Source organism: Gymnoscopelus braueri, assembly GCF_963280865.1.
Source record: "Gymnoscopelus braueri genome assembly, chromosome: 9".
Taxonomy (NCBI): Eukaryota; Metazoa; Chordata; class Actinopteri; order Myctophiformes; family Myctophidae; genus Gymnoscopelus; species Gymnoscopelus braueri.
This window is the reverse complement of record NC_137610.1, coordinates 25,434,478-25,462,016: the sequence shown is the minus strand read 5'-3', so window position 1 is coordinate 25,462,016 and position 27,539 is coordinate 25,434,478. Positions and strand designations below refer to the sequence as shown.

General features: G+C 39.6%; 4 protein-coding genes across 4 annotated transcripts; 2 read left to right on the top strand and 2 right to left on the bottom strand.

Annotated features, from left to right (window-relative positions):
- Nucleotides 1-1,022: 1,022 nt before the first annotated feature.
- Nucleotides 1,023-7,065, bottom strand: ccdc34 (coiled-coil domain containing 34). Its single transcript, XM_080436765.1, has 7 exons — nucleotides 6,993-7,065; nucleotides 5,867-6,155; nucleotides 3,814-3,958; nucleotides 3,294-3,401; nucleotides 2,545-2,703; nucleotides 1,857-1,986; nucleotides 1,023-1,326 (listed from the first exon to the last, which is right to left on the bottom strand). The coding sequence occupies exons 2-7, from the start codon at nucleotides 6,136-6,138 to the stop codon at nucleotides 1,136-1,138; spliced, it is 1,005 nt and encodes a 334-aa protein (XP_080292891.1). The 5' UTR covers nucleotides 6,139-6,155; nucleotides 6,993-7,065; the 3' UTR covers nucleotides 1,023-1,135.
- A 2,753-nt stretch (nucleotides 7,066-9,818) lies between these two features.
- Nucleotides 9,819-16,882, top strand: slc15a5 (solute carrier family 15 member 5). The gene is made up of 9 exons (XM_080437525.1): nucleotides 9,819-10,017; nucleotides 11,019-11,241; nucleotides 11,910-12,079; nucleotides 13,560-13,780; nucleotides 14,492-14,678; nucleotides 15,098-15,286; nucleotides 15,598-15,729; nucleotides 15,830-15,938; nucleotides 16,257-16,882. The coding sequence occupies exons 1-9, from the start codon at nucleotides 9,834-9,836 to the stop codon at nucleotides 16,396-16,398; spliced, it is 1,557 nt and encodes a 518-aa protein (XP_080293651.1). The 5' UTR covers nucleotides 9,819-9,833; the 3' UTR covers nucleotides 16,399-16,882.
- Nucleotides 16,883-17,083: 201 nt separating this feature from the next.
- LOC308091799 (tripartite motif-containing protein 16-like) lies at nucleotides 17,084-22,851 on the bottom strand. Its single transcript, XM_080437524.1, has 7 exons — nucleotides 22,619-22,851; nucleotides 21,569-21,898; nucleotides 20,595-20,690; nucleotides 19,787-20,032; nucleotides 19,520-19,673; nucleotides 19,175-19,246; nucleotides 17,084-19,066 (listed from the first exon to the last, which is right to left on the bottom strand). Exons 1-7 carry the CDS (start codon nucleotides 22,760-22,762, stop codon nucleotides 18,513-18,515), a joined length of 1,596 nt encoding a protein of 531 aa, XP_080293650.1. The 5' UTR covers nucleotides 22,763-22,851; the 3' UTR covers nucleotides 17,084-18,512.
- A 3,129-nt stretch (nucleotides 22,852-25,980) lies between these two features.
- Nucleotides 25,981-27,393, top strand: LOC308092247 (spastin-like; the record flags this gene model as incomplete). Its single annotated transcript, XM_080438092.1, has 1 exon — nucleotides 25,981-27,393. The coding sequence occupies one exon, from the start codon at nucleotides 25,981-25,983 to the stop codon at nucleotides 27,391-27,393; it is 1,413 nt and encodes a 470-aa protein (XP_080294218.1).
- Between the last annotated feature and the right edge of the window lie 146 nt (nucleotides 27,394-27,539).

Genomic DNA, 27,539 nt, shown 5'->3' with positions numbered 1-27,539 from the left:
TAGAACGAGGACCAACAATACAAACAAAGAAAAACAGACATTTTCTTCTTACAGGCCTATGTTATATGGGTTAATCCAATCTAATGTAATTAAATTGTTTTTACCTCGGCACTTCATACATTGGCTTCACAGTGAGATGTTAATGGAAAGATGAGAATGCAATACCGAGTCTCGCAGAGACCCTCTCCCCCAGTGCTTCTCTCTCCACCCACACACTTGTTTCTGTCGTCATCTCAGCCCACACGGGAACAAGGCACAACTGGACGGAGAACAATGTGAGAGTGTGAGGGGCCACTCCACCACCAGGCCTCAGCCAGTCACCACCGTCTTTTGTGTCCGTGTGTGTACGTATTGTCAGTACTTTATCAAATGCAATGGAACGTGTTTTGCTACAATGCCATGAAAGGAGACGGTGGGAAAAAATAAGAACAAAGGCGTTTTGATTGCACTCAAATGTATCAACTTATGCTAGTCAAGCAAAGAAAGGCTTTTCTTTTTATCAACAAAATGTAAGCAAGACGTTCTGATTATACAGAGGTCAACAGTAATTACTAAAATACGCAGTATTTTCTTTGGAATCATCATCATTGGAATTTTCATAAAAACTATGGCACTGTATAGTTATCACTAGGGTTTACACAAAACAATATCAAATCTAGACAAAGTAGCATGTCCTTCATGCATCTGCAGCATTAGATCATAGCTGCCTCACTGATCGAGAGTCCAAAGGAATGTGATGGAGAGTTGAATCTCGATGGAACCACACCCTGTCCCCAAGTGTTTTTTTTGTTTTGAGTTTTTTTTCCCAGTTGAAAATATGCTGTTTTGGTCGACTGAATAACCATAAATTATCCTTAAAGGGATAGTTCACCCCTAAAATGACTTTTTTTCTAGTCACCCGATGGAGACTTGAATTCATGGATATTTTTTAGTTTTTGTCACATTCCTAAGCCAATAATTTGATGACCGGCAGCTGTTCCGGTAGGAGACACAAAGAGTCTCCTTTGTGAGACAAACAAAAAAATATCCATGAATTCAAGTCTCCATGGGGTGACTAATCAATAGAAAAAAAGTATTTTTTGGGGTGAACTATCCCTTTCAAGTAATTTTTTATAATAATTCTGTGTGTCCTGGGTCATCTCCTCACATTGTCTCTCAGTCTATAAGCAGTGGCACTGGGGCATTGCCGATGTCTTGACTGACTCTGAGGTTTCTGCTGCGAAGCATTCTTCTTCTTGGGTGTTCCTTCTGGAAGAGGGACGTGGATCGGCTTCCATGGGATCGGGTTGCAGAAGCTTGGCGATGAGTAGCCTTTATCATAAGGACCTGGGCGAACAAACATAAACAAACATGTTTCAATTATAAAACCTGTGTGAGTGAGGACATGAAATTCACTAGAGCAGTATTAAGCCTAAAAGATTAAGCCAGACTGATACAATCATATAAATGCAGTTATACATCAATTTGAATAGAAACCTGTGGGGATGTCAACATACAGTATCCCCACAGGTTTTCTCAAATTGACCATGGAAATAGAATACAAATTAAACGTGGCACTAAGGTTATCAGTGTTTTTTGGAAAATGTTGCAAGCATTGGGTACGGTGTCTTTGGCTAGAGATGTTTTGGTTAGCGAGAGGGAGCATGGTCGACTGTTTTGGCTAAATGCCATAGGTAATTAAAATGCTGTTTTCTAAAATGATCCCTTCATTCGCCCCGAAACAGCTTGCTTGGTGTTTAGGTGGGGAGGCGGCTTTCAGACTGAATTCTGAACTAAAGTCTTCTTCAAACTGCTCTTTGTGTTCTGTCTTAAAAGAGCTTTAGTTATTAATTCCCATGTTATTATATTGATCTTACTTCTCGGGCAACAAGGCGACTTGGGACTCATTTTGCTCTTTTCATCGTTATTTTCTAGCCATTCCTTAAACTTCTCCTCTGCCTTCTTTCGTCGTTCACGTTCCTGGTCCTCTTTCCTGGCAGCTTCCTCCTGTCAACAACACAGAATGTCAATAGAATCATTTTGATGTCAGTAGGGCATCTTCAGTTCAGAGTCAGCAGATAGAATTGCTGCACTAACTAGAGTCGACTAATGTCAGATTTTTGGGTCCAATGCCAATCCAGATTTTGGAAAGTCACAGACCGCTGATTATCGATGTTCTGACCATTATTTTTTTGGGGAAAAAAGGCAAAATCTTTAAATCAATTTGAAAAACTTAGACAAGATTCAATTCATTTTATATTTGAGAACATTTAACTAAGCAAACAAATAAACAAAAATAATCACAAATAACATTTTGAGTAAGAATTTAAATTAAGTATTTATTATTTCATTATACAATGACCATGCAAACGAGTACATATAAAATAAATACACAAACTGATTTTTTATTTATTTAACATAAGCCCTATTCAAACACTTTCAAAAATGTTTAATAGATAAACACCTTGGCTGCATAATTACAGATACCGATGTCGTCATAAATGTAAAATAATGGCCGATATATCGGTCGGGCACTAGCATTAACTGTTAAGATCCCCTTCATACCTTTTCCTTCTTTTCTTTGTCCTGTTTTTCCTGGTTCTTCTTGTGGAGCCATTCTCTGTACTTGTGCTGTGCTCTCTGTTCTGTGTTCCTCTGCTTCACCTGCAGCCTCTGCACCTCCTCTTCCTCTCTGCTCTGCTGCAGCTGTGTCTCTTGCCTCTTCTGGGGAAATTAAGACAAAATAAACAAAATATATACATATACACACACCATACATTTTATGGAGTGCAACATAAGCAATGCCAGATATATCAATTGTTTACTATGCAATACAATGCAATAGGCTGAGGTAGGGCTGGGCAAGTAACCGAAAAATATATCGAAACTGATATTAAGAACCAATAAAACAGACTCAATATCGATTAATCGAGAATCAAGAGATATATATGTATATGTATATGTATGTATGTATGCATATATGTATGTGTGTGTATATATATATATATATATATATATATATATATATATATATATATATATATATATATATATATATATACACACACACACACACACATACACTGTATATATATATATTTATTCATATACATCAACATCAAAAAGATTTGAATAGATTTTTATAATCTCCAAAATCAATTAGTCTGATTAACCACTTAAACCTGTATTTTACTTCATTGTACAATGGTGCCGTAATCATTCATTAATCGCAATAGAGGCAAACGTTTGAAAGAATCGTGATGTGAAGTCATATCGCCCAGCCCTAGGCTGAGCTGAAGAAGCAACTTGTCTACCAGGTCCGCCTTCATCGTCAGCCATCCTTGGATCCTCTCGTCCACAACCTTCTTCTTCTGCTCCTGCTCTCTCTCCTCTTGCTCTTTTTTCTCCTTCAGCAGGCGCTCCTATTTCACCACATAGAAAAAACACTGAGTCCCAGTTTCTGACCCAGGGTGTAAGAAGAACGCTTAGCATGATTACATTAAGAAAAGGTAGGTTTGATATTTAAAAAAATCTGTTTGATATTATACATCTGTTTTTCTCAAATCTTTCCAGTCAAATTATATTATTGTATTTGGCCACGGACCCCCATCTGAAAATATATTGTGCAAGGGACCCCATACAAGATTTGTATTGTTAAACTGTTCCAAATGTTTCAGTCAAGATCTTTTGAAAATAGCAGATCTACAAGCTCACAAACCGATCTTGATGCTATATTAACACATTTAGCTGGGACCCCACATTGAGAACCACTGTTATACATAAATGGCTGTTCTGGCTATATCGTTAACAGGAATGACAGAAGACCAGACTTACCTCCTCTGCTTTCATTTCCATTTTCACACGGTCATCTTTGGCTTTGTTCACCAGCCACATCTCCCAGGCACTGAGCGCTGGCGAGGCTGCAGGTTGCTCAGCTGCAGTAGCTTGCTCCTCGGCACGTGATTTTGGAAGTTCACACCTGAAAAACACGATCCAACAATAACTAGGCTGTATCTCCTTTTCACATTCTTAACCTTCTCACTGAGTGCCAGAATTATTTCTGGCTATTTCTGGCCAGTACGATTTTGTTTTTTTAATTTATTTTAAGTAAAGAAAAAGTGCTTAGGAAGCGAGATACAGCCTTTTTCAGTTATAAGTTAAACAAGGAGTGGATGGAGCTGCAAATCTTCAGATAATGATATCTTGTTTTTTTTTCTATTTTTTTCAAAAACACGTGAAACACGTTAATGGCACGTTGCACCATAGCGGTAAAACACGTTAATGGCACTCAATGAGTTAACTTAAAAACACAATGACACTTTGGTAGAGGTTTAGGTTGTGTAGTTACCTTGTTGCCATCATGTAACTCCAAAATATTGGCGAGATATCTTAAAGGAGAATTCCGGACAAATTAAGTGTTATCTTTCATGTCTCGTTACTCACCTAGCGACGTAAAAAGTGGCGTTCTTTTTTTCCATATATTCCCCTGTCGTCTTTTTTTAAACACCCTCCGTTGTTATAATGGGAGCGCATGGGTTAGTGAAGTTCGTCTATTATAACCGACGCAATGTTATTTTTTTCTCTACTACGATTCATTGTAGAGTCTCATGATAGTCAAACATGCGCTGAAAATTCCTGCGAGCCTGCCGTTAATGGCGAACGATTTAACACTGGTTGCTTGTTTCCAGAATCTGGCAACACGAGTTGCCAGGTTCTGGAAAGAAACAAGCATCCAGTGTTAAATCGTTCGCCATTAACGGCAGGCTCGCAGGAATTTTCAGCGCATGTTTGACTATCATGAGACTCTACAATGAATCGTAGTAGAGAAAAAAATAACATTGCGTCGGTTATAATAGACGAACTTCACTAACCCACGCGCTCCCATTATAACAACGGAGGGTGTTTAAAAAAAGACGACAGGGGAATATATGGAAAAAAAGAACGCCACTTTTTACGTCGCTAGGTGAGTAACGAGACATGAAAGATAACACTTAATTTGTCCGGAATTCTCCTTTAAAAAGTTGTTCTGATTGAAATTGATAATTAAAAACGGCCTCCCCGCTTGACTAACATTGCAAGGTGAAACCGGTCTCAAAGTCACTCTTTTAGCACACAAATGAATGCAAACAAGAGGATTCCACCAAACACACAACCCAAACCTAAAGTGTAATTTTGCTGTAAGCCCTATACACTGTACTTAGTGGAACGACAAATGCAAAAATAGCCAATCTGCAGGCTCACTACGTGTTGCAATGAAACGCACTGTGAGCTTGTAGATCTGTTTAGATATCTAAGAATTTGACAATGTTCATCTTCAATGACATGTCAATTTGGACAACAAGTTGAAAGTAGAACTTTATTCTATTATTTACTATGCCAAATGGTACAACTAACCAAAATCCATGATGATGATGAGAGCATGCCGTGCCCGACTCAAAACATTAGTTATGACCACAAATGAACCAGTCCAGTACAGAATTTGAAAGTTAGAATCCATAACTTTTATGTCCTCTCCCCCGGCAGAGAGTCCGGGAAGTGATTGCAATCTCAACGCCTGGGAAACCAAACATCTACCGCTCATCCCAAGAGGAAATCCAGTAATCCACCATTGGCCAGGGGAGATGTTGGGCTTACAAGCTTCAAGTTCAGGCAGGGCTACTTGTTGACCACTACATTGAACAATTAGGCTCTGTCTTGACATTTTGTATACTCTTGGTTTGTGTAATCTGGGAGTTATTTTAACAACTACCCACCTATACCCCGGTGTTGTCAGACACCTATGAGAACAGCACACACCGACAACCACACACACACACACACACACACACACACCCCCACACCCACACACACACACACACACACACACACACACAAAACTGGTCAGTACCTGACTGGGGAGATGGTGGGCCTTGGGTCTCCTTCAGACTGTCTGAGTGAGGTGTCTGGTTGAAGCTCTTCATCACTATCAAAGCTGTCATGGTAGATGGGAGACAGCAGGGAGAAGGTATCCTCGTCAGACGACACATATTCGTCCACGGCCGTGGATCTGTAGACGTGCTTGGCCCTGCTGCTGCTGCTGCTGTGCTTGAGTGGGGTCGAGCTGAAGCCCTTGAAGGCGGAGGCAGGAGAGGTTGGCATCTTCCCTTTAACTCCAGACATCGCTGCTCAAAAGGGAGCTGCAAAAAAACATTTGAACATCAGATCATTTAACTCAGAGGGAGTACTGTACAAGTGGAACCAAATGCACCTTTGCTGGGCTGTAAATCTGAGAGTGGAAGTGGACAAATGTATTTACAGTGGTGTAAAGTACATTTTACTCAAGATTAGATAGGTAGTAATTTACTTTACTAGAGTATTTCAAATTTTCAGTACTTTACTTCTACTCCACTACATCTCAGGGGTGAATATTATACTTTCACTCCACTACAATCATTTGAAAACTGTAATTACTAGTTAATTTGTAGATTGATTATTATTACAAAACATACATTAACCACTTCAGCATGAAAACGTTTTCATATAATTGTAGTGGAGTAAGAGTACAATATTTGCCCATGATGAGGTCAGGAGTAGAAGTATTTAAAAATTAAAATACTCCAGTAAAGTAAAAGTACCTAAAAATGGTACTAAGTACAGTAATGCATTATATGTTCTATGCTACTTTACACCACAACGGGGAACACTCTAGCAACGAACACATCTTTTAACAAAATACATAAATCCCTTACAACACCTTCAGTATTTGGTAGCGTTAAGATAATCAGAATATCGAAACAGTTTTGTTTGTTTGGTTGTTTGTTTGTTTAGTTGTTTAACGTTTAAACGCCCAGTTAACGAAGCTACTGTTTGTATCCTGTGCTAACAGTTTAAGTGTAGCTTGCCTTGCTATAACACCACAGGTCTTCCTGCTAGTTGGAATGCGGTCATAAGTTGTCTGTCAGTCTGTGTGTAGCACGCAATGTGTACATTAGATCAGGAACAATTGCTATCTTATAACTAATGTTTGTTAATACCTCCGATTCAAGCAAATCGTCCCCTCTCCCCAACTCTGGAATGGATCACAGAGTTAGTTGCTCTGGATGCACACATTCACAACAACCACCGTTGCCATATCTTGTGAGAGATATAAGCAAGCAGGTATATAAAAAACAAGCCCATTTGAAAAATCGCGATGAGACGCGTTGTGAGCGGTTGTGAGCTTGTAGATCGGCTATTTTCAAAACAAATCTTGAGAAGTTTTTAAAAACACAAATCCCTGCTTGAAAATATTTCCAGATGGGGTCCACGGCCAAATACATATTAATGTGGGGGTCCTTGACATGAAAAAGTATGAGAACCACTGATTTAAACAACATTTAGGAAAGTAGCCCAAATAAGCAGCTACACCTTAGAAACAAGCCCAAAAAACCACAACCCGCAATACCAATATTTACAAGCAACTTTACAGAAAAACAAGCCCAAGGTCGCTTATAATAAAACGGACATGGCAACACGGAACAACACAAAACCGTTTTCCCATGATTCCTTTCGGCCCCACGCTTAACGTGACGCCGTAACCATAGCGACAGTTGACGCCTTCCAGGTTGCTTTGTGTCTCTACAGTTAGTTAGCTCTTTAAAATGTTAAATACACCAATTGTGCTGAAATGTTCCAAATGTGCTGATCAACACTTCAGACAGCTCTAGTATGTTTGCAGGAAGAATGACAAAGCTCTTTGTCTGGATATCCTATCCTACAACAACTAGCAGTGGTGTAAAGTATATTTTCTCAAGTATTGTACTTAATTGTACTTTTCTACTTTACTGGAGTATTTCCAATTTTCAATACTTTTACTTCTACTCCACTACATCTCAGAGGCAAATATTGTACCTTTACTCCACTTTAGTTACTGGTTACTTTGTAGATTTTGATTATCATTACAAAACCACTTCAGACCTATTATATACTTTGGCAATTTGAAAATAGACGATCTACAGGCTCCAAGGGGTCGCTTTGCAACGTGTTGTGAGCTTGTAGATCTGCTATTTTCAAAGGATTTTTATACATTTGAAAACTTGTGAAATGGGACATTCTGCATTATGATACTTTTGTACTTTTACTCAAGTACATTTTGAATACCAAACTTTTACTTGTAACAGAGTGTTTCTGCATTGCAGTATTGATACTTTTACTCAAGTTAAACATTTGAGTACATTTTCCACCACTGCCTACAACAGCTAGGCTACAACATAGTCCCAGGGCTGCAGGGCAAGAGTCAAGACCCTGCAGTAACGCCGTCCAGGGGCATCGTCCCTGGGTCACCCTGACTCTGATCTTGTATGTCTTAAATGTGTACAGAAATCAAGTTCTATTTGAGTTATAGAAGTACATGAAAACTCTGTGATCTTAATCCCTAAAGTCTTGTTTTTAAGTTGTATAATTTCATTGGGTTTTTAAACACATACTGAGTGATACTGACAGCTCAATTCCTCTCTCAATAAGCCAATAACCCCTTTACCTTTTGTGATTGTGAGTGTCTGAGTGACTACCAGGGTTTCCTTCAACAGGAACTGTTGGTTATGTTGAGTAGCCTACTGACCGACATAGCTGTCACTGTCAGCAGTCTGTTTTTCTTTATATTCATACAGTCATACATGCAACTTGTAATTAATATCTGAGGCAATTGTTGTTGATGATCTAACTCTGGCCCTGACTGGATCTGGGTGGCCCAGTCCAGCCATGTTCTTGATCTTAAACACACTTCACATGATCAGTCTAATTGGCAGCACCTCCTTGATGTAAGCCAAAATGAACTCCCATGTTGGAAGACTGCTTTCACAGAGGTGTGCAACATTTTTTAGGTGTTTGTAATAACCTCTGACACGAATTCAGTTAGCTGTCCCATCGCATAGGCTATACTTTCTGACACAGCATAAGCTATTCCAAGGCATTGATGTATGTTTTTGTTACGTCTACTCAGATATAGATTATACTGTTTCATCTGCTGTATGACTGAACTCAGTGCAAATAATGTCCCTGAATTCTAGACAGACAGCATTACTATTAGGCCAGTGTCCTCTCCTTCACTCCTAAGTGCTAAATGTACACAAAACAACTAGTCCAACTGCACATACAAATGAACTGGGGGAAAAAAACTATTTGTCTCTATCCTGATCAACTTAATTCATGTGGTTAAGGAACTATTACAATACAAATTGTTTTATCAGTGACAGGCTCAAAGGACGGACAGAAGACACCCAAGAGTTTTAGGATCACAAAGTTATTTTCTGCGAATAATAAATGATGTTATATTATTAGATTAACTTGATTTACAACACATCTAGTGTGTGCATCAATTTGCAATCAGCCACCCCCCATTCCAGACTGTCCCCCCACACTCAGGTCACAGGTGACAAGTTTGCGTCATTTACATGTAGCAACTTTAAGTCTGAGTGCCACCACATAAACAAGACACCTTCAGAAACAATAAGTGGCACGTGCACGATTCAGATGACGTCTCTGTGCTTTTGATCTGCTTTCCAGGTCCAGGGCACTCACAGGAAGGTGACACATTCCAGCCGTGAGCTCTGCAGTCATCCTGTGGGTCCTAGCCCACAAGGGCAAGAGTTCTCATTCAGAGCCCTTCTTTCCCCAACTAAGCAAGGAGCCAAGCAGCTGGTGCAGACAGTATGGTAGCAGCATGGGACCTTCAAGCGATGTCCGAGGGCAACCGCCATCTGCGTCGGCTCTCCATGCAGACTCCACTCCCCGACTTCAAACACCCTCACGTCCAGCGCCGAAAGTCCCGCAAGAAACTCCAAGTTATCATCTGCGTTCTCTTGGTGGAGCTGTGTGAGAGGTTCACCTTCTTTGGGATGGTGTGCAACATGATCCTTTTCTGCACCATCAAGCTTGGGTATGACAACTACATGGCTGCCACCGTCAGCCTCTGCTTCATCGGAGCCAGCACCCTCACCCCTGTTCTGGTCGGGTGGATGGCGGAAACCTGCTTAGGAAGGACCAAGGTGCTCTACCTGTGTGCTTTCCTTCATTTCTTTGGTAAGACACAATGGAATTTAAATGTTGGTTGTAACATGTTTTGTTTTTATCTGACATGAAAATGTTGAACCTATATTGCCGAGGAAAACAATGCCATATCAAGGAACTGTTTGTGTTAATGTAAGAAACAATATGAACACATTCATTGTTGTGTACTTAAGTGATTATTCTGAGGTGTGTCAAATGAGAGTAAAAAAAGAAAGAAATTAATAATGGTCGGTTAATTTATAGATTAATAATAATAATAATAATAATAAATTATTCTGAACCACAGGGTAGTGGCCTTTCAGGTCAAACTGCAATCTAACTTATCTTTACCACAGCTTTATTAATCATTCAATTTCCTCTTAGGTGTGAGCTTCATTCAAGAGATCAACCAATGTCAACCTGGCTTCCCTATTTTGGGCATGTCATTAAATTGTAAAGAAAATCTTAATTAGAAATAGTGAAAATAGCATATCTACAAGCTCACAATGTCATGCGGTGTGAGCTTGGAGATCGGCTATTTTCACTATTCATTGTATATGACAAGATAGTAGATAGTGGTTAGACCATTAGTAACATGCCTCTCTACCTGCGCTAATATCCCTGATATCAACACCACTTATGTTTTCTCCTGCCATTTAAAGCCTCACTATGTAACCTTTTTCTAATGAATAAAATGTCATTTTGACCAATCTGTATGGTAGAGCAATGGTTCTCAAACTTCTAGATTTCAATATCTCCCCTTAACTATAACTATAACTAATACAATTGAGGTGGTTGTATGTTGTCTCCCTGCTCTTCCATTGAGACATTTAGATCATGTCAAAGGTCATGTCTCACCTAGACACAGGATCTGACACGAAATTTGACCTGATGGTTAAGATTCAATTTATCCCCCGAGCAAGCAGGCGGCTCTATTAGATCAATGGTAAAAATGTCAGCACTTGCACAGGAAACCGGGTTCAAAGCCGGGGTAGAAGAGGAAAGTTACATATAGTGCGGCTTTAACTTTCTAGGAACAGCCATGCTCCCTGTGGTGGCGTTCCCATTCGAGGACTTCTACATTGACACTCATCATATGACTCACCAACTGGAGCCACGGGAGCAGCATATCTTGTTCTACGTTGGCCTCCTGGCAGCTGCACTGGGCATCGGGGGTATCCGGGCCATCCTCTGTCCCATGGGGGCATACAGCCTGCAGAGCTACAACCAGCACCAGCTCATGTCCTTCTTTAACTGGTGAGTGATGTTGTCTTCTACCAGTCACATATTTTGTTTGTCGGTCATCTGGCTTGCTCTCTGATGCATTGAGTCGGACGACATGTGGGATTGCTCCATTTTTGCGTTTCTCGTATCGATGTGTCCAAAAAAAATCTTTAATGTCAGATAATGGAACAGTTAAAAAATGCCAACATGTTTCGGTCCAAAGGTGGCCTTCATCATATCGGTCCTGATGAAAGCCGCCTTTGGGCTGAATGGGATTTTGTAACTGTTTCATTATGATATGACATTAAATTGTTCACCTTTTTTAGCCAAAAAGCACCTTTTAATTGCTCTTCACAAGTCTTGAACGCCGTAGCCCTCCTTTTCTCTATTTGAAAGAATTTTGAATATTCCTCTATATCCTATGCAAACTCATCTACACATGATACTTTGAGGGGTGCACCAGTAGATCAATGAATAGTGCGCTAACCATATTGTTGCAACATCTCTGGTTGGTTTGATTCCAGCTGGAGCATGTTTCCAGCTTCCTGACTCTATAATCTTCTATCTAAATAAAGCAATAATCTCTTAAAAAGAAAAGTGTCAGATTCATGTCACTCATATCATGTCATTCATATCCCTCGACTGTTTTCTATTGGTTGATGGCGTGTTGCCTAATTAGTACATTTTTCATTCCTCCAAAGGTTCTATTGGCTGGTCAACCTCAACTCCACGGTTGTATTTCTGGGCATTGCTTATATCCAGCAATCTGTGGCTAAAAACCTGGGCTTCCTCATCCCCTTCACCTCTGTGTTGCTGGCCCTCATCGCCATACACATGGTGCGCAACAAACTCACCTTCAATCCTAAGAAAGGTAACATACTGTACACACAAAATTAAATGGTCACACCAAAAGCTATACACTAGCTATAACTAATAATAAGAATTATGGGAGCTTGTACAAAGAATAATTTCACCTACTTAAGCCTGATGTGATAATAAAGTTGAAGGTAACACTAAACACACATGCAAACTACACATTCATTAGTGTTGGCAAAGTAATGTTAAAACAGACGTAAAATGCTACTTTCTACTTTAGCAGCCTAAATGGTAGAAAAATGTCATTGTAATAATATTACACAATGTGTCAAATAATGCATTATATGACTTAATTACTAATATTATGATGTAATGTGTCCATGTAATGCATCATCATTAACATATATTTAAATATGTACTTTAATTCTACCTTCTCTATTCTGGGGGCGATCTACATTCAGAGAAAATACTATGTGCTGTGAAATCTACTATGTTCGGCAAAGAGATTTGTAGACAAGAGGGAAATACTAGTGGACCTAGTATAGAGCCCTGGGGGACCCCGGTCAACTAAGCATATAGGGTGTAATCATACATAGGCAACTGGCGGCCAGGGGGCCATAAGCGGCCCCCACCTTCACTTAATGCGGCCTGCAGGTTAATATCGGAATACTGATATATTATTGATTTAAGCTGTTCCAATTCCAAACATGCAAACATGACCTGCTGTAATTACTTCAGTCTATATTAGTAGCTTAATGACTAGTATTAAAATTCTATTGTCTTTTTTATGTCCAATGTATTTGTATTTAAAGGGCAAGACCACTTTGGTAGAGGTTTGTGTTGTGTATTAAATTGCCATGATGTAACTCCAAAGGTGGACAAGAAATCAAAAATAATTGCTCCATTGATTAGAAATTGATCATTCAAAATATGCTCCTCATTGACTTACATTGTACGCTGAAACAGCTCTCAAAGTCATTATTTTAGCACGTAAACGAACACAATCAAAGCTAATTCAGACAATATAGAACATCACCAAACCCAGTACTGTTTTTTTTTTTAATAAAAATGTCAACTTCCTGCTGATTTTAATATTTGAAGATCCGGATCCGGATCCACGGATCCAGTCCGGGTTTTCTTCTTAATAAAAATAGCAAAATCAACAGGAGGTTAACATTTTTATTTAAAAAAAAAAACAGTACTGGGTGATGTTCTATATTGTCTGAATCAACTTTGTTTGTGTTTGTTTATGTGCTAAAAGAGTGACTTTGAGAGCTGTTTAAAAAAAAAAAAAAACTTTCAGGATTCTAATTCAAAAATAGCAAAAATAGCAGATCTACAAGCTCAAAACACGGCTATTTTTGCTACTTTTGTGTGACAGAATGGCAAAGTACAGCATTAATTTACGAAAAAAGTTAAAATACGAAGATAAGACGTGTCTGCCCGACAGTATATGAGTGTGGAAATATAGTGGCCCTTTCCATCATCAAAGTTGCCCACCCCTGGAAGTGGTTAAAACTGAGTTTCTCTCACAGGGGGCTCCTTATTGACAACATTGGGAGTCTTCCTCAACTCTCTGAAGATGTGCTGTCTCCACTCCCGTCATCTGAGTGGGGACGTGGCCTCCTGGCTGGACCGGGCCAAGGAGAACAACGGCGGGCGCTACAGCGAGACGCATGTGGAGAACGTTAAAGTGCTGGCCAGGCTCTTCCCACTCTACGGCCTTCAGCTGCTGTACAGAGCCTGCATCACACAGGCAGGTCAATGGGAACGCGTTAGGGTTCTTCATTATAATGCATATACTGCAATCTGAAGGATTTTTGAGTGATTGAATACTTTATTAGACAGAAATGTAAACAGCACGGTGATACAGTAAGACATTTAGTCTAAATGGATAAAACAAAAAAGTCCTGGGGACTTGTTTCCATTGTGGTCCTATGTATTTATTTTTGTGTTTCGCTTGTACTGTATGTAGCCAGTGCTGGAAAGTAACTAAGTACATTTACTCTTTTGAGGTACCTTTACTTTACTTGAGTATTTCCATTTGCTTTATACTTCCACTCCACTACTTCTCAGAGGCAAATTGTGTATTTTTTACTCCACTACAATTATTTGACAGCTTTAGATTATAATACAAAACATACATGAACTGAACAATAATTATGTATAATAGGTTAAGCTATCCAGCACATAAAGTAATTAAAATCAGCCCCAACTTTAACAGCCGCAACATTAAAGTGATGAACAAATTAACTCATTACTAATTACAACCCAATGTGATTGTGAAATGGGCCATTCTGCAGGTTCTGCAGGTTATACTTAACTGCATGTAAAGTAGCAAGGTAAAGAACATTCTGAGAAAAAAAAAGAAAAGACAATGTTACTGTGATTATATATGAACATAGATAAGATAATGACATTAATTCCCACAAGTGGCATCACCTATAACTCAGGATTTCCCCCACAGATCCCCTCAAGCTACTACATTCAGACGATGAACTCCAACCTCCACCTGAGTGGCTTCCTGCTGCCCATCGGTGCCCTGAACGTGATCAGCATCCTGCCTCTGCTGCTCCTGGCCCCGTTGATAGAGTGTGTGACCACCTGCTACCTCTCCATGGACAAAACACCTCTGGCCCCAGCCAAAGTCATCGGTGTGTATTAATTTAAGTAAACCCACTTACACAGTAAAATACACCATCTTAATTTACCCATTAGCAAATTAGAGTGTACGATCAGAGACGTCATTTAATAAAAAAGTGGCAAAAAAGTGACTACTTTAGGCAATCTAGAAGCTCACAATGTATCGTGATGCAATGCTTTGAGAGCTTGTAGCTATTTTTGAAAATAGAAAAAGAAAAGCAGAAAAGAAAAGAAAAATAATTGTATAATGACATACCCAAAATAGGGAGGCCAGTTTTAAAATGATTAATGAATGTATGGTTTCAGAAAGAAAGCAAGTGTCTATAAGTGCCTATCTAAAATCAGATTAATCTGCAAAAAATATAAATAATTGGAGGAAATATTAATAAAAGACCCTCTACCCTTCACCTTGTTTCATCTCTCTTTTCAGCCCTAGGACATGTGTGTGCGGCCCTGTCAGTTCTGGTGGCCGGCCTGTCGGAGATGCACAGAAAGACATACTCCCCAGTGGAGCAGGCCCTTTCTGGGAAGGTTCTGCAGGTGTCATCCATGCCTTGTTTCCAGCTGGCCCCCCAGTACATCCTACTAGGTCTGGCTGAGGCCTTGGTAACACCTGCCTGTGAGTGAAAAGAATGGACAAAAAAAACTAGTTTATACTTTGGAGTGTGCTTTCAACAGGGAACAATTGTTGATGCAAACAAAATGTAGATGTAATTTACAATTACAATGCAGATGCTCTTACCCATGTACATAATGTTTACAGTACATCAAAGTATTGTCTTAAATCTAATTTTACACCACATACAGCTAAATTTGACTTAGTCGGCCATATATTTATACAGTAGGAAATGTCAAAAATATCAAACAAAGCCACACTTTCCACTATGTGGACTTTTCTTAATTGATCTCTTTATTACCTTTCATTGGCAGGTTCTCTTATATCTTTCCAACTGACCCCGAGCCACATCAGAGGTATTGCTCTGCACTTCCTTACTTTGTCCTATGGAGGGGGCTGCTTCCTAGGAGCCTTCATCATTCAGCTGGTATATCTGGTGTCTGGAGGTAAAAACAAAAAAAACGAAAAATACAAATACTTTGTGTTAATGTAATACCCAAAACCGCTAATATAACATGTTAATATCCTCACATTTTTTTATTCAAGGTAACTTCTACCCAAATGTACTCCACGAAGGGAACCTGGAGAGATTTTTCTTTTTTCTGGCCACATTGATGGCTATTAACACTGTGATGTTTTGGAGAACGTCTTACAGGTATGGTAGGCCTATTGTAGCATTATATAGACCCCTAGTATTACTAACTCTGACTGCATAAGCATGAAATTAATACTATTATTTGTTTGTTTGCACTTGGTTCCCAGATTGGTTTGCACTAAACTAATAGTATATTCAATATTAGTAGTTTATGCACCTTGTTACCCACATACTAAGTGTGATCTGTGCATCTTCAGTTTTGTATTTTTTTCTACTATAGTAAAAAGAACGATTTAAAAATAGATGATTTTATTTAAATAAATAAAAAGTTATAATTGTTGTCGCACCCCGAAACTTTTGTCTCCTTGTGTTGTCCAGATATATAGACCTGAGTGTCCAGGGGAGGGGGCTGACCACCAGTCCATTGGCTGAGAAGCTGCTCCATTACAAAGCCTGTTTAAGGTTCTATGATACTGTGGATCGCTCCTACACCCATGCCTCCATAGAGTCAATCCTGTGATTTTGTGGATCGCTACTACACCAATACCTCCATAAGCCAATACTGTGATACTGAGGGCACGGTGGTGCAGTCGGTAGCGCTGTCGCCTCACAGCTAGAGGGCACTGGGGGCGTGTTCTCTCCTCTCGTCATCAGTGCCCATACCCTAGGTGGGGTTGGCGAAAGGGCCTCTCTGTGTGGAGTTTGCATGTTCTTCCCGTGTCCCCTAGGGTAGGTACCCTCACAAAAACATGCAGTAATCCTGGTCTCTAAACTGCCTTCCCCTGGTCAGCCGGGGCGCCTGATGGAGAGGAAAGGAACTGGTTGGAATAACGTGTTCCTTCCACGTGCTACGTCCAACCGGGGAAGCTCCCCCCTGTCAGGTGATAAGAAGCGGCTTGCTAGCTCTCATGCATTTTAGGAGGCATGAGCTCAGCTCTAGGCTCTCCCTAGGCTGGCAGAGGGAGTGTAGCGCCCAGGATTACTTAGACAATTGTCACTCTGTGAAAAAATGGGTTACAAAAATCGTGGGATAAAAAAAATACTGTGATACTATGGATCACTCCTACACCAATGCCTCCATAGTCAATACTGTGATACTGTGGATCACTCTTACACCAATGCCTCCATAGAGTCAATACTGTGATACTATGGATCGCTTCTACACCAAAGCCTCCATAGTCAATACTGTGATGCTGTGGATCACGCCTACACCAATGCCTCCATAGAGTCAATACTGTGATAATATGGATCGCTCCTACACCAAAGCCTCCATAGTCAATACTGTGAATAGCTTCTACACCAATGCCATCAGTCAGTCCTGTGATGGCATTCCATTATTTAAATTGAGTAGCGCTGGCGCTACACTTATAACGATGTAAATATAACTGCTGAGAATGTTTGTCGTGTATATTTTGAAATGTTGCTGTTGTTTGTAACAGACTTACAAACATATTAAACTGTTTTTTTTTGTTTTGTTTTATGAATTTAAGCCTGGACCCTGACTGCATAATGCATATTGCATTACACACCCATTGTACTGCACTGAATTAAAGAAAAAACAATGACACTATTAAATGTCCTTTATTTGGGTCATGCATTCAGTCCTCAAGCGATGTAACAATGCTGACCATTTTCACTCATTTAAAATAAGTATTTATTTTTGTAATAAAGCCAGTGAAAAGAACATGAACTATCAAAATCACACAGCAACAAACAAATCACAAAAGTATGTACAGTACAGTATAGGGTTATCAGTGAATTATTGCTTTCACCCACATTGTAATTACCGTATATATGTATACAGAACAAGGCTTGTTCTGAAACTAACGTCTAGATACTGTACATAAGGAATGTAAGGGTTGGATTATAAGCAATACGTTAATTTAAGTTCCTTTTTTAGAATATAATGTGCATTGAGTTCATTTGAAAAATATAAAATAATTCAGGCCAAGAACCCCTTACCCGAGAGACAGACGAAGCAGGGACCCCCACTACATTTTGATGGCTTCATAGGTATCGATGCTAATAATATGTTGGATTCATAGTAATGTGCATTTTCAGACATTATTATTTGTTTTTTATACTGTATATATACAAATAAAATCAAATGTTGCTATCACAAAAACAATAGGCAGCATTCCAGTAGTAACCGCCTATTAAAGACCCATGAAGTACATAAGAAAACTGCGTTATTACAAAGGTCTACATAAAAAATACATATGAGAAAATAAAAATATAACAGTTGCATACCCAATAAAGAAAATGAGCCCAGATATTTGTCCTACAGTGGTGTGCTTGTAATAAGAACATAACCACAGTATATGTATTCTATTGAACGGATCATCACATACTGAAAGGCAATAACTACCTGAACCAGAATAGTCCTATCTTTAGAGAAAGAGAGAGGAATCGATTTCATTATGAGTTATTATTCAGAATGTTTCTCTTTGGAGTCTATCACCACTTCTCACATGACCTGAACACATAGGACCACAATGGAAACAAGTCCCCAGGACTTTTTTGTGTTATCGTTTTGGCCTAAATGTTTTACTGTACCTCCGTGCTGTTTACATGTTTGACTAATAAAGTATTCAATCAATAAAAACCTTGTGAGCCAAACCAATATTGGTTTAGTTAAGGCTGACATATTTTCAGCGTTGCACCTAAATCAACACAAAACCCAGGGTAGACGGGCTCTGTGAATATGGTTTGGATTTTGTGCAGACGAGTCAATTCACCCGAGTTAGAAACACTGAAAAAGCACACGCGTCCGGCAGAGAATTCAAGGTAAACTCCGATTCTTGGGGAGCGCGGGGGAGGAATTTTGGATTTGTGAATGTTGTTGTGCCAAAATGTACAGCCAAACGGAGAGCAAACTAAGCTCCATGACAGACTGTTGTGTCCGAAACAACAGTTGTTTCGCGTCCCTTTCCTTTCGATGCCTCTGTATGAAACAGCCACTTCAACGATGCCACCGTCCCACTCCACCTCCCAATAACAGTCTTCAGTTAGACCCCTGTCACACAGGACCTGGTGGTAGAACGTGAATCTATCTGGATGGTCGGGACGAGGTCGATCACTGGCTGTCCACGATATCTCGCTGTTCTGGTCTGACAAGGAGAGGTACACAGGTACTGTATTGGGATCCACTTTCAGTACTTTATTGGGATCCACTTTCAGTTTCTGTTCTGTGGAGAAACGTTTAGAACACTCGATTGCACATGTTCTGTATCCATCTGCATGTTTGTAAGTATCTGTGTATGTTTTGCTCAAAGAATAATTGACTCAATATTTACTTCTAGAAGCAGCCGAATTATACCGCTTGGCCTTTATTTTCTCTGTCAAAAAAGTCTCTGTGGGTTTGGACACTGTACGGAAACGAGAAAACCAAACATCAAACTCGTTACATATTTCATAAAACTGCAGGGAACATGTAACCAACATTTGAAAATACTTTCAACCTGGCATCCTTATTTTGGAAAATGTTCAAAACAAAAATGTTTTTCATAATTTTCTAAAATAGCGAAAATAGCAGATCTTCAAGCTCACAATATGTCGCAGTCCAAAATGTTGTGAGCTATTTCCCCTATTTGTCGTATAGAGTATATAGAGCTTAAGCGGTTAAAATCTGTCATACATACACATATTTTGCTCGAAGGTGCATGACACTTTCAACTTTTCTTCCTTGCACATGTTTTCCAAGTCAGCTTTCTGCGCTGAAACAAATGCTTTCACCGTGTCAAGGCTTTGGTGTGAGTTGGACGATACAGGAGGCTCACTGAAGGACAGGCAACCCTGCCCCAAGTGAAAACAAATATCTGTCAATGAACAGACAACAGGGGAAAAAAGCCACACTTGGAAGAAACAGAAAAGACACGGCGAAGGACTAAATACATATAGTCACCTACCTTAATGAACTGCAGGGGATTCTCCAACAGCGAAAGGCCGTCAAGTTCAGCATCTCTCCTCCTCAGGTCAGATAATTCCAGCCTCAGCTGCCCTAGCAGACCGTTGGTCCGATCCACTGCAGCCTTCTCCATATCTCCAACTTTTTCTCTCATCTCAGAGCACTTCTTCTCCATGGAGAGGACATATAAATGACCATTCTCCATACACAATCTCTCAAAGTCATCCACTGACTCCCACGCAGCATCCTATTTGGAGCAATATTGGGGAAGTTACTTTCCAAGAGCATATCAACCATTGCATATTACTTTTAATCTAAAAAAAAGTAATACGGTATAATATTATACTATGTACAAAGTATTGCATATCTTCCACAGCGGATTTAATTTAATGTGTGCTAGATAGAAGAATACTACAATAACGTTATAACTATTAAAATGCTATTGTAGCTAGGGATGGATATTGTTAGGATTTGATCGATTCTGATTCTGCTTAATCGATTCCGGTTCTCATCGATTCCCTGTTTCAGTTCGATAGAGCCTCCTACCCCCTATTATGTCACTATCATGAAATTAATCTGTATATTTATATTTTACATATTGTTGTGTAGTTGTTTTTATTGCACTGTTGTTTTGTCCAGTTGTTAAAGTGTTGGATGTTTATTAAACCACAATGGAAACAAGCCTCTGGCTTTTTGTGTCATCCATTTGCCATGTTTTTAACTCATGGTACTGCCTGTACTTTTAAACCTCAATAAAGTATTCGATCAATCAATCAATCGATCAATGTTTATGGATTGCAGTAACTCACCCTTATACAGTGTTCAGCCTGTCTCATTGTTTTCATCTCCTCTTCCAACTTCAGGGTCCTATGCAGAATGCTCTGCTTGGTTTCCTCCAACTCTCTCTGTTGGAACATACAATACCGTATAAGACAAACTTTTCAGGACTAGAGCTGTCACAATCATGACATTTTACTTGACGATTGATTGTTCACAATTATACAAATAATTGCAATTAACAATTTAATTGTGTTTTTGGCATTGAACATTATAAATAAGAATTACATTTCTGTTTGGATTTTAGGTTTCGTAAACAAAGAATGCACAGGGTAGATATGACAAATAAAGTAATATACATGGAGATGATTTTCTTAATTGTGCGTTTGTAGATCGGCCGTTTCCGCCATTTCTTTTTAAATGTTAGGAAATGTATGAAAATCTTTCAACATGGAGACGATTATGCAAAATAATTGCGATTACCTCGAATAATTGTAATCAGGCGATTATGATACATTGAGTAACGCTGTCACAATTGTTACATAATCACCAATCGCAACTATTTGAGATAATCGCAATTATTTTTGCATAATCATATCCATGTTGAAAGATGTTCATAGATTTTCAAATATTTTCCAAAAATAGTTAATATACAAGCTTACAACGCATTACGATCAGCTATTTCTACTATTTTGAAAATTATTAAATATGTCAGTAATTCTTTTGCATATTTAAGTTATTTGTCATATCTGCCCTGCGCAATCTTTTATTATGAAGCCTAAAAGGCAAACATAAATTAAGCTTTTATTCATATGTTCCACAATGTTCTATGCCAAAACCACCATTAAATTGTTAATCGCAATTACGGTATTTGTGTGACAATTAATCGTCAACTTAAATTTGTAATCGTGACAGTCCCAACATTGACACAGGCCTATTCAAGGACCTCAGCTCAACTCAAAAGGTGGGTTGAAAAAAAATGACATTATAATATGGAATCATCTACCTGCTTCTCTCTCTGTTCTGATTCAATCAAAACCGTACAATGGCCTTTGTGTTCGCCCACTGCACACAGCAGACAGATAAACTGTTGATCACTGTGGCAGAAGAGCTCAAGAAGCTTATCGTGACGACAACAGATACTTTCATGGATGTTTTTAGAGGCTGGAACCAGCTGGTGTTTCCTTAGAGGTGGGACTTCGAAATGAGGCTTCACGTGAGTCTCGCAGTAGGAAGCCAGACACACAAGGCAGAACTTGACAGCTTGATGCTTTCTTCCCATGCAAGCGTCACACTCCACGTCACCGGGTTCAGCATAGTGGCCGCCAGTATCAACCTGTTTAAAAGGTTATACAGTAAATAGTACTGTATGAATGTAGTCATTTTAATGCAGTGTTTGAAACATGTAAACAATAAGAAATTACCAATATTGCATCATTAAAACAATTATTATTACTAAGCTGTTATTACGATTAACCTACAACCTATAAATAAAGGGTAAGAAAAACAATTAAGAAAAAATAATATAATATAATTATAATAATAATTAATATTGTATATATCTATTATTATTAAGAAAAAACACAGATGAAGGTAATACGTTTAATAGTGTGTGTGTGTGTGTGTGTGTGTGTGTGTGTGTGTGTGTGTGTGTGTGTGTGTGTGTGTGTGTGTGTGTGTGTGTGTGTCAGCATAGACAGCTCCTGAACTAGCCCTAGAATGGCAGTGAGATTACATACATGTATCTGGAATACATGAAATGTATGTAATATCACATCCATTCTAGGGCTACTCCTGAACAGTTAACTTCATGCTGGCACACAGCAACACACGTGAACGGGTCTAATGTTAGAACTGATAGAAGGGGGGGGGGAGGGACATGAAACATTTTATTTTTATTTCATTTCTTTCAGGAAATGAACAAATTCTACTTTGATTTCATGGGGTCTTGGAAACAACAGCTGAAACATTAACACAGTCCTCCGACCAGAGGAAGAAGGGGAAGAAAATCGAATAACATGGCGGTCTGCAGGGGGTATACAGTATGTTTACTTGCCTTTTTGAGATTGTCTAATAACTCAGCCAGAAGAGTGTTTCTCTTCAGATCAGGCCTGGTTGTAAAGGTCTGTCTGCACTGGGGGCAGCAGCAGTCTCTGTTCTGCTGGATATTCCCATCCCACACCGCATTGATACAGCCCATGCAGTAGCTGTGTCCACATGTCGTTGTTACTGGATCATGTAGTAGATGTAGACAGATAGAGCAGTCAAAGAGACCCTGCTGCTCCGCCATGCCACTTCTGTCAGTTGTTTGAAAACTTGCGTCGCTCAAGCCTAGTTTTCATTACGAATCTACCACTGTGATCCGGTCTAGAGCCGGGTTTCCGTATCCGAAAATTTGCACCCACACAAATGCACGTATCGTTTCCGTATCCGCTCTACACCTAGACCGGATTAGCAACCTGCAAAGCTACTTGATCCCAGTTTGTTTCCTGAACTGGCTGATTTCCTGGAGGGGAGTGGCTATTTGATTGACCTGTGCCAGCTGCCTCCTACACTTCTCGTGTAACCAGAAGTGATAACTTCTTTGTTTGTGTATGTTCTTTGTGTTTGTTTTGTAATTGTATTGTATTTCATGAGATTATAAATGAAGATTTGTAAAAATAAAATAAAAAGTACTCAGAAAATGTAGCAATATAAAAAAATACTCTGTTACAAGTAAAAGGCCTGTATTAAAAATGTTATTTGAGTAAAAGTACACAACTATTGGCATCAAACTATATTTACAGTACCAAAGTAAACACTCATTAAATTGGCCCATTTCACGAATAAAGACAAAAACTAAGTAAACCACTTCAAGGCAACTATCAACTACATTTTTTCAAATAATTGTAGTAGGGTAAAGGCGGTTACACACCGGCGAATGTGCGAATATACGCAAAATTCGGACTCGTTCCGAATAATTAAAAGACGCTTTTTCGCTTCGCTTTTCCGCTTTTTCGCGCCATGTACGCTTGCATTGACTTTATAAGGTTTTTTAAAAAAAGCGTATTATTCACACGAAAAAATCGCCCCAGTGTGTAAACGTTCAATATTTGCCTCTGAGATGTAGTGTAGAAAGTACAAGTATAAAGTGTAGAAAAGCCAAGAAAATGTAAAAGTGAAGAAAAATAAGAAATGTCTGGTAACTTATGTGATGATTATGCTGGGATCCGTTTGTTATTCATTATTGTATAGGAGAGTAGAGGATTACTTATTGTATAGGTGAGTAGAGGATCACTTATTGTATAGAAGAGTAGATCACATAATCACGAGTAGCCTATCACTGCCATCTTCTGGTCGAACGGAATATTGCAGAGACGTTTTACAAGTTTTTCTGTTTTCTTTGCAGGAGGAGCATAAATGAAATAAAAATAAATACATGATTGACAGCAAGAAAAAAAAACTTTTAAAATACTTACAAATGCATTGATAGGCCCTAATGCATATCAAACTGGGGGTCCTTAAATGAAAAGGGTTGAGATAATGCTCTTGTGGCTCTTGTGGCTTCACGTGGGCACTAGAGGGCAGCATAGGCTAGAATCCATACATGCTAGAATCACTATGGACTATTATATCTCATGGGCCTACTTTGGGGGATAACAGGTGCAGCTGGAGTCAATTAGAACAGTGGTTCTTAGCCTATGGGCTGGGGCCCACTGGTGGGCCACGAGGGTATTGCAAGTGTGCCCCCAAATAATTGGCAAACACTAAGATTTTAATGATAGCATAATTTTTGATATATTTAAAAAAGAAAATGACAGCATTTTTTTAACCTTGAAAAATGTGTTTTCTTTGTGATACCGCAACAGCAACTTGAATCCAAGGGTGAACAACACAATCAATTGATCATTAAAATAAACAGGCTCTGAAAATGCACACGGTCCACCCATCTGACCACTTAATAGCCTATCGGCTGCCGCGTTAAGTGGTCAGATTGGTGAACACTTTCTAGATTTTCAAGTGGGCCCTGATCCAGAAAAGGTGGAGAATCACTGCGTTAGAACATCAGGGAAGCCACACAGTTTTTCAACCTGCCTGTTCAGTATGTTTTCCTACACCACCTTTAACTTTTAATATCTTTCCTTATTATGCCGGCAATATAGGCTGTGAAAAGGTGAGGGGGATACATCACTGTACAGACAATTTATCATAAAATGTAACTGGCACATGATATAATGTACTCATTGTCTATCTTTAGCAAGCTACCATGACAGTTAGCTCAGAGCTGTGTGACTAAGATCCTCAAGTCGTCGGACAAACTGCATCAATGCATCAGTTAAATCAATCACATCACGTCAATACCTGTCTCAAGCCCATTAGTTCCAGGATGTGATGTAGGTTTGGTCTGCTGCAGTATGCACATATAAGCAGCTGCACACATTGCCGTTGTTAGTGTTGCAAGGCAACAGTTATTTTTTTTTTATGATGTCTAACATATACAATGTGTTGAAGATGCGGTCAACATCATCCACTCATGTCCATCCATTCTTGAAGACCTCTCCCTCCCGGAGGGTACCGTAAAGGTTTCATGACATTCAGTTTTACAACACATTAAAAGTCTTTGTCATGGTCCTTCAAACGTGTATAAAAAGTTTTAACTGAAAATTCCACTCTCTACTGATCCATTGCAGGTGTTTTTCTCTCACATTTTTAAAGCCTTTTCAACTGCAATGAAAAAATAAATCTTTGCCTGCGGGTGTCGCTGTTGAGGGATTTTGCCTGTCAATCATCACCTCTGCTCCGCCCCCCCCAAAGGAAAGGATAGGGGAGGGGAGGGGCGAGGAGGGGAGTGGGCGGGATTAATGGCCTGTGACTTCACTATCCAAGGGCCAATCTTCAGATTACTTTTCAGCCTAATTATTCAGAAAAACACAGAAAATCCACTGAATGTTCAAAGTTCAGGTTTTTTGGGTGTAATTGCATAAAACCCCCCAAAAAACATAAAAAATAAAAAAAGTAAAAATGAATGTCATAGAACCTTTAATCCTCACAGACCTGTAACCCCCCTTACCATCATCATTCCTTACAAGAAACCAGTACACGTTGCAGGAACCCAGTGTTTCAACAGAAATCAGTCCAGGGAACGTTCCATTATAGAAGCTTTGGTAACATCACAATTAATTGGATTGGATTAAGTGGGCCTGTGCAAATTGGCATTGTTGCAACGGTTTGTGTTATTGCGTGATGTCAGACCACAGCTCTAGTCAACATAAGGTGTCTGGATCTTATGTAGGCTCTGTCATAGCATGAGATAGACAAATTGACAGATACGGTTAGATATATAGATAGACTGACTGATACATTTATGTATTCAGTTTCATCGATTGTGAAACAGTGGAACAGTATTTTGTGTTGTTCGGCTCTTAGTTTGCACCGGTAATGAACGTTGATTGTAGGAGCAAAGACGATAACGTCAATGATTTTCAAAGCCATTACAAGAAGGCGTTCAAATGCATATCTTGGGCACTACGGATCGATGAAGATGATACAGGTGTGAAGGAAGAGGCTGTTCAGTGGTACAAGAAAGGCATTGCTGAGTTTGAAAGTGGTATTGCTGTTGAGGTCACAGGACAAGGAGAGCAGTACAATCAGGCAAAAGTGAAAATGGCGACTTATCTCCACATGGCAAAAGAAAGACTTGCAATCTTGGAAGATAAACTGGCATCTAAAAGGAAAAACTATCCTCAGAATGTCTCAAATGATCTACCACCCCAGTTGAACCCTGGACTAAAAAGCCAGACTGGAGCAGGTGCTGCATGCAATCACATCAAATCCTCCACTACTTTCAGACCTGCTCCCAGATCCATTGACATCAAGGACACTCCACAAGTGCGAAAAGTGCAAAATGGAACATCAACTATGAAGCAGTCCAAAAAGACAGACATGAAAAACTTTAAGAATGTGGACAGCAAATTGGCTAATTTGATTCTTGATGAAATTGTTGACAATGGCACAATATGCTTTGATGACATTGCTGGGCAGGACCTGGCCAAGCAAGCACTCCAGGAGATTGTTATCCTTCCTTCATTAAGACCAGAGCTGTTTACTGGCCTGAGAAGTCCAGCACGCGGCCTGCTTTTATTTGGTCCTCCAGGAAATGGGAAGACCATGTTGGCTAAAGCAGTTGCAATGGAGTCGAATGCTATTTTCTTCAACGTCAGTGCTGCCAGTTTGACCTCTAAATACTTTGGAGAGGGTGAGAAGCTTGTCCGAGCATTGTTCGCTGTTGCCAGGGAATTACAGCCTTCGATCATCTTTATTGATGAGATCGACAGCCTGCTTTGTGAAAGAAGCAAAGGAGAACATGATGCTAGTCGTCGATTAAAAACTGAGTTCCTCATTGAGTTTGATGGGGTGCAGTCAGAAGGAGATGAGCGAGTGTTGGTAATGGGTGCCACTAACAGGCCTCAGGAGCTTGATGAAGCCATACTCAGGCGCTTTGCAAAGAGAATCTATGTGACTTTACCAAATGAGGAGACAAGATTCAAGTTGCTCAGGCATCTTTTGGGAAAGCATGGGAATCCACTTAACCGACAAGAGATGGCCCATTTAGCAAAAGTGACTGTGGGATACTCTGGAAGCGATCTCACTTCATTAGCCAAGGACGCTGCCCTTGGGCCAATTAGGGAATTGGGACCAACCCAAGTCCAGAATATGGCTGTTAGTGAGGTGCGGAGCATACAGTATAAAGACTTTGAAGATTCCTTGAAACGAATAAAACCAAGCGTCCCTCAACGGACTCTGAACGTGTATTCACAGTGGAACATAGACTTTGGTGACACAGCATCGTAACTATATAATAATAACAATGATTATTATAATTATTTTGTTTTTTGTCTCCGCCAGGCCGAAGGTATGGTGGAGAGTATGTTTTACCCCCTGTCCGTCCGTCCGTGTGTCCATGTGTCCGTCTGTCACCACCGCCCATAGGCTAAGCT

What these genes read in the sequence shown, in the direction of transcription:
- ccdc34 (XM_080436765.1), bottom strand. Translation starts at nt 6,138, where the DNA reads ATGTCTGGAGTTAAAGGGAAGATGCCAACCTCTCCTGCCTCCGCCTTC. An exon ending in CCCACCATCTCCCCAGTCAG is followed by an intron (nt 3,959 to 5,866) that starts GTACTGACCAGT and finishes CGTGTTTTTCAG; the next exon opens with GTGTGAACTTCCAAAATCAC. An exon ending in GTCGCCTTGTTGCCCGAGAA is followed by an intron (nt 1,327 to 1,856) that starts GTAAGATCAATA and finishes TTGTTCGCCCAG; the next exon opens with GTCCTTATGATAAAGGCTAC.
- LOC308091799 (XM_080437524.1), bottom strand. Translation starts at nt 22,762, where the DNA reads ATGGGCTGTATCAATGCGGTGTGGGATGGGAATATCCAGCAGAACAGA. An exon ending in AGGCTGAACACTGTATAAGG is followed by an intron (nt 20,033 to 20,594) that starts GTGAGTTACTGC and finishes TGCTCCAAATAG; the next exon opens with GATGCTGCGTGGGAGTCAGT. An exon ending in ATCCCCTGCAGTTCATTAAG is followed by an intron (nt 19,674 to 19,786) that starts GTAGGTGACTAT and finishes CACTTGGGGCAG; the next exon opens with GGTTGCCTGTCCTTCAGTGA.
- slc15a5 (XM_080437525.1), top strand. Translation starts at nt 9,834, where the DNA reads ATGGTGTGCAACATGATCCTTTTCTGCACCATCAAGCTTGGGTATGAC. An exon ending in CACCTTCAATCCTAAGAAAG is followed by an intron (nt 12,080 to 13,559) that starts GTAACATACTGT and finishes TTTCTCTCACAG; the next exon opens with GGGGCTCCTTATTGACAACA. An exon ending in ACAGAGCCTGCATCACACAG is followed by an intron (nt 13,781 to 14,491) that starts GCAGGTCAATGG and finishes TTTCCCCCACAG; the next exon opens with ATCCCCTCAAGCTACTACAT.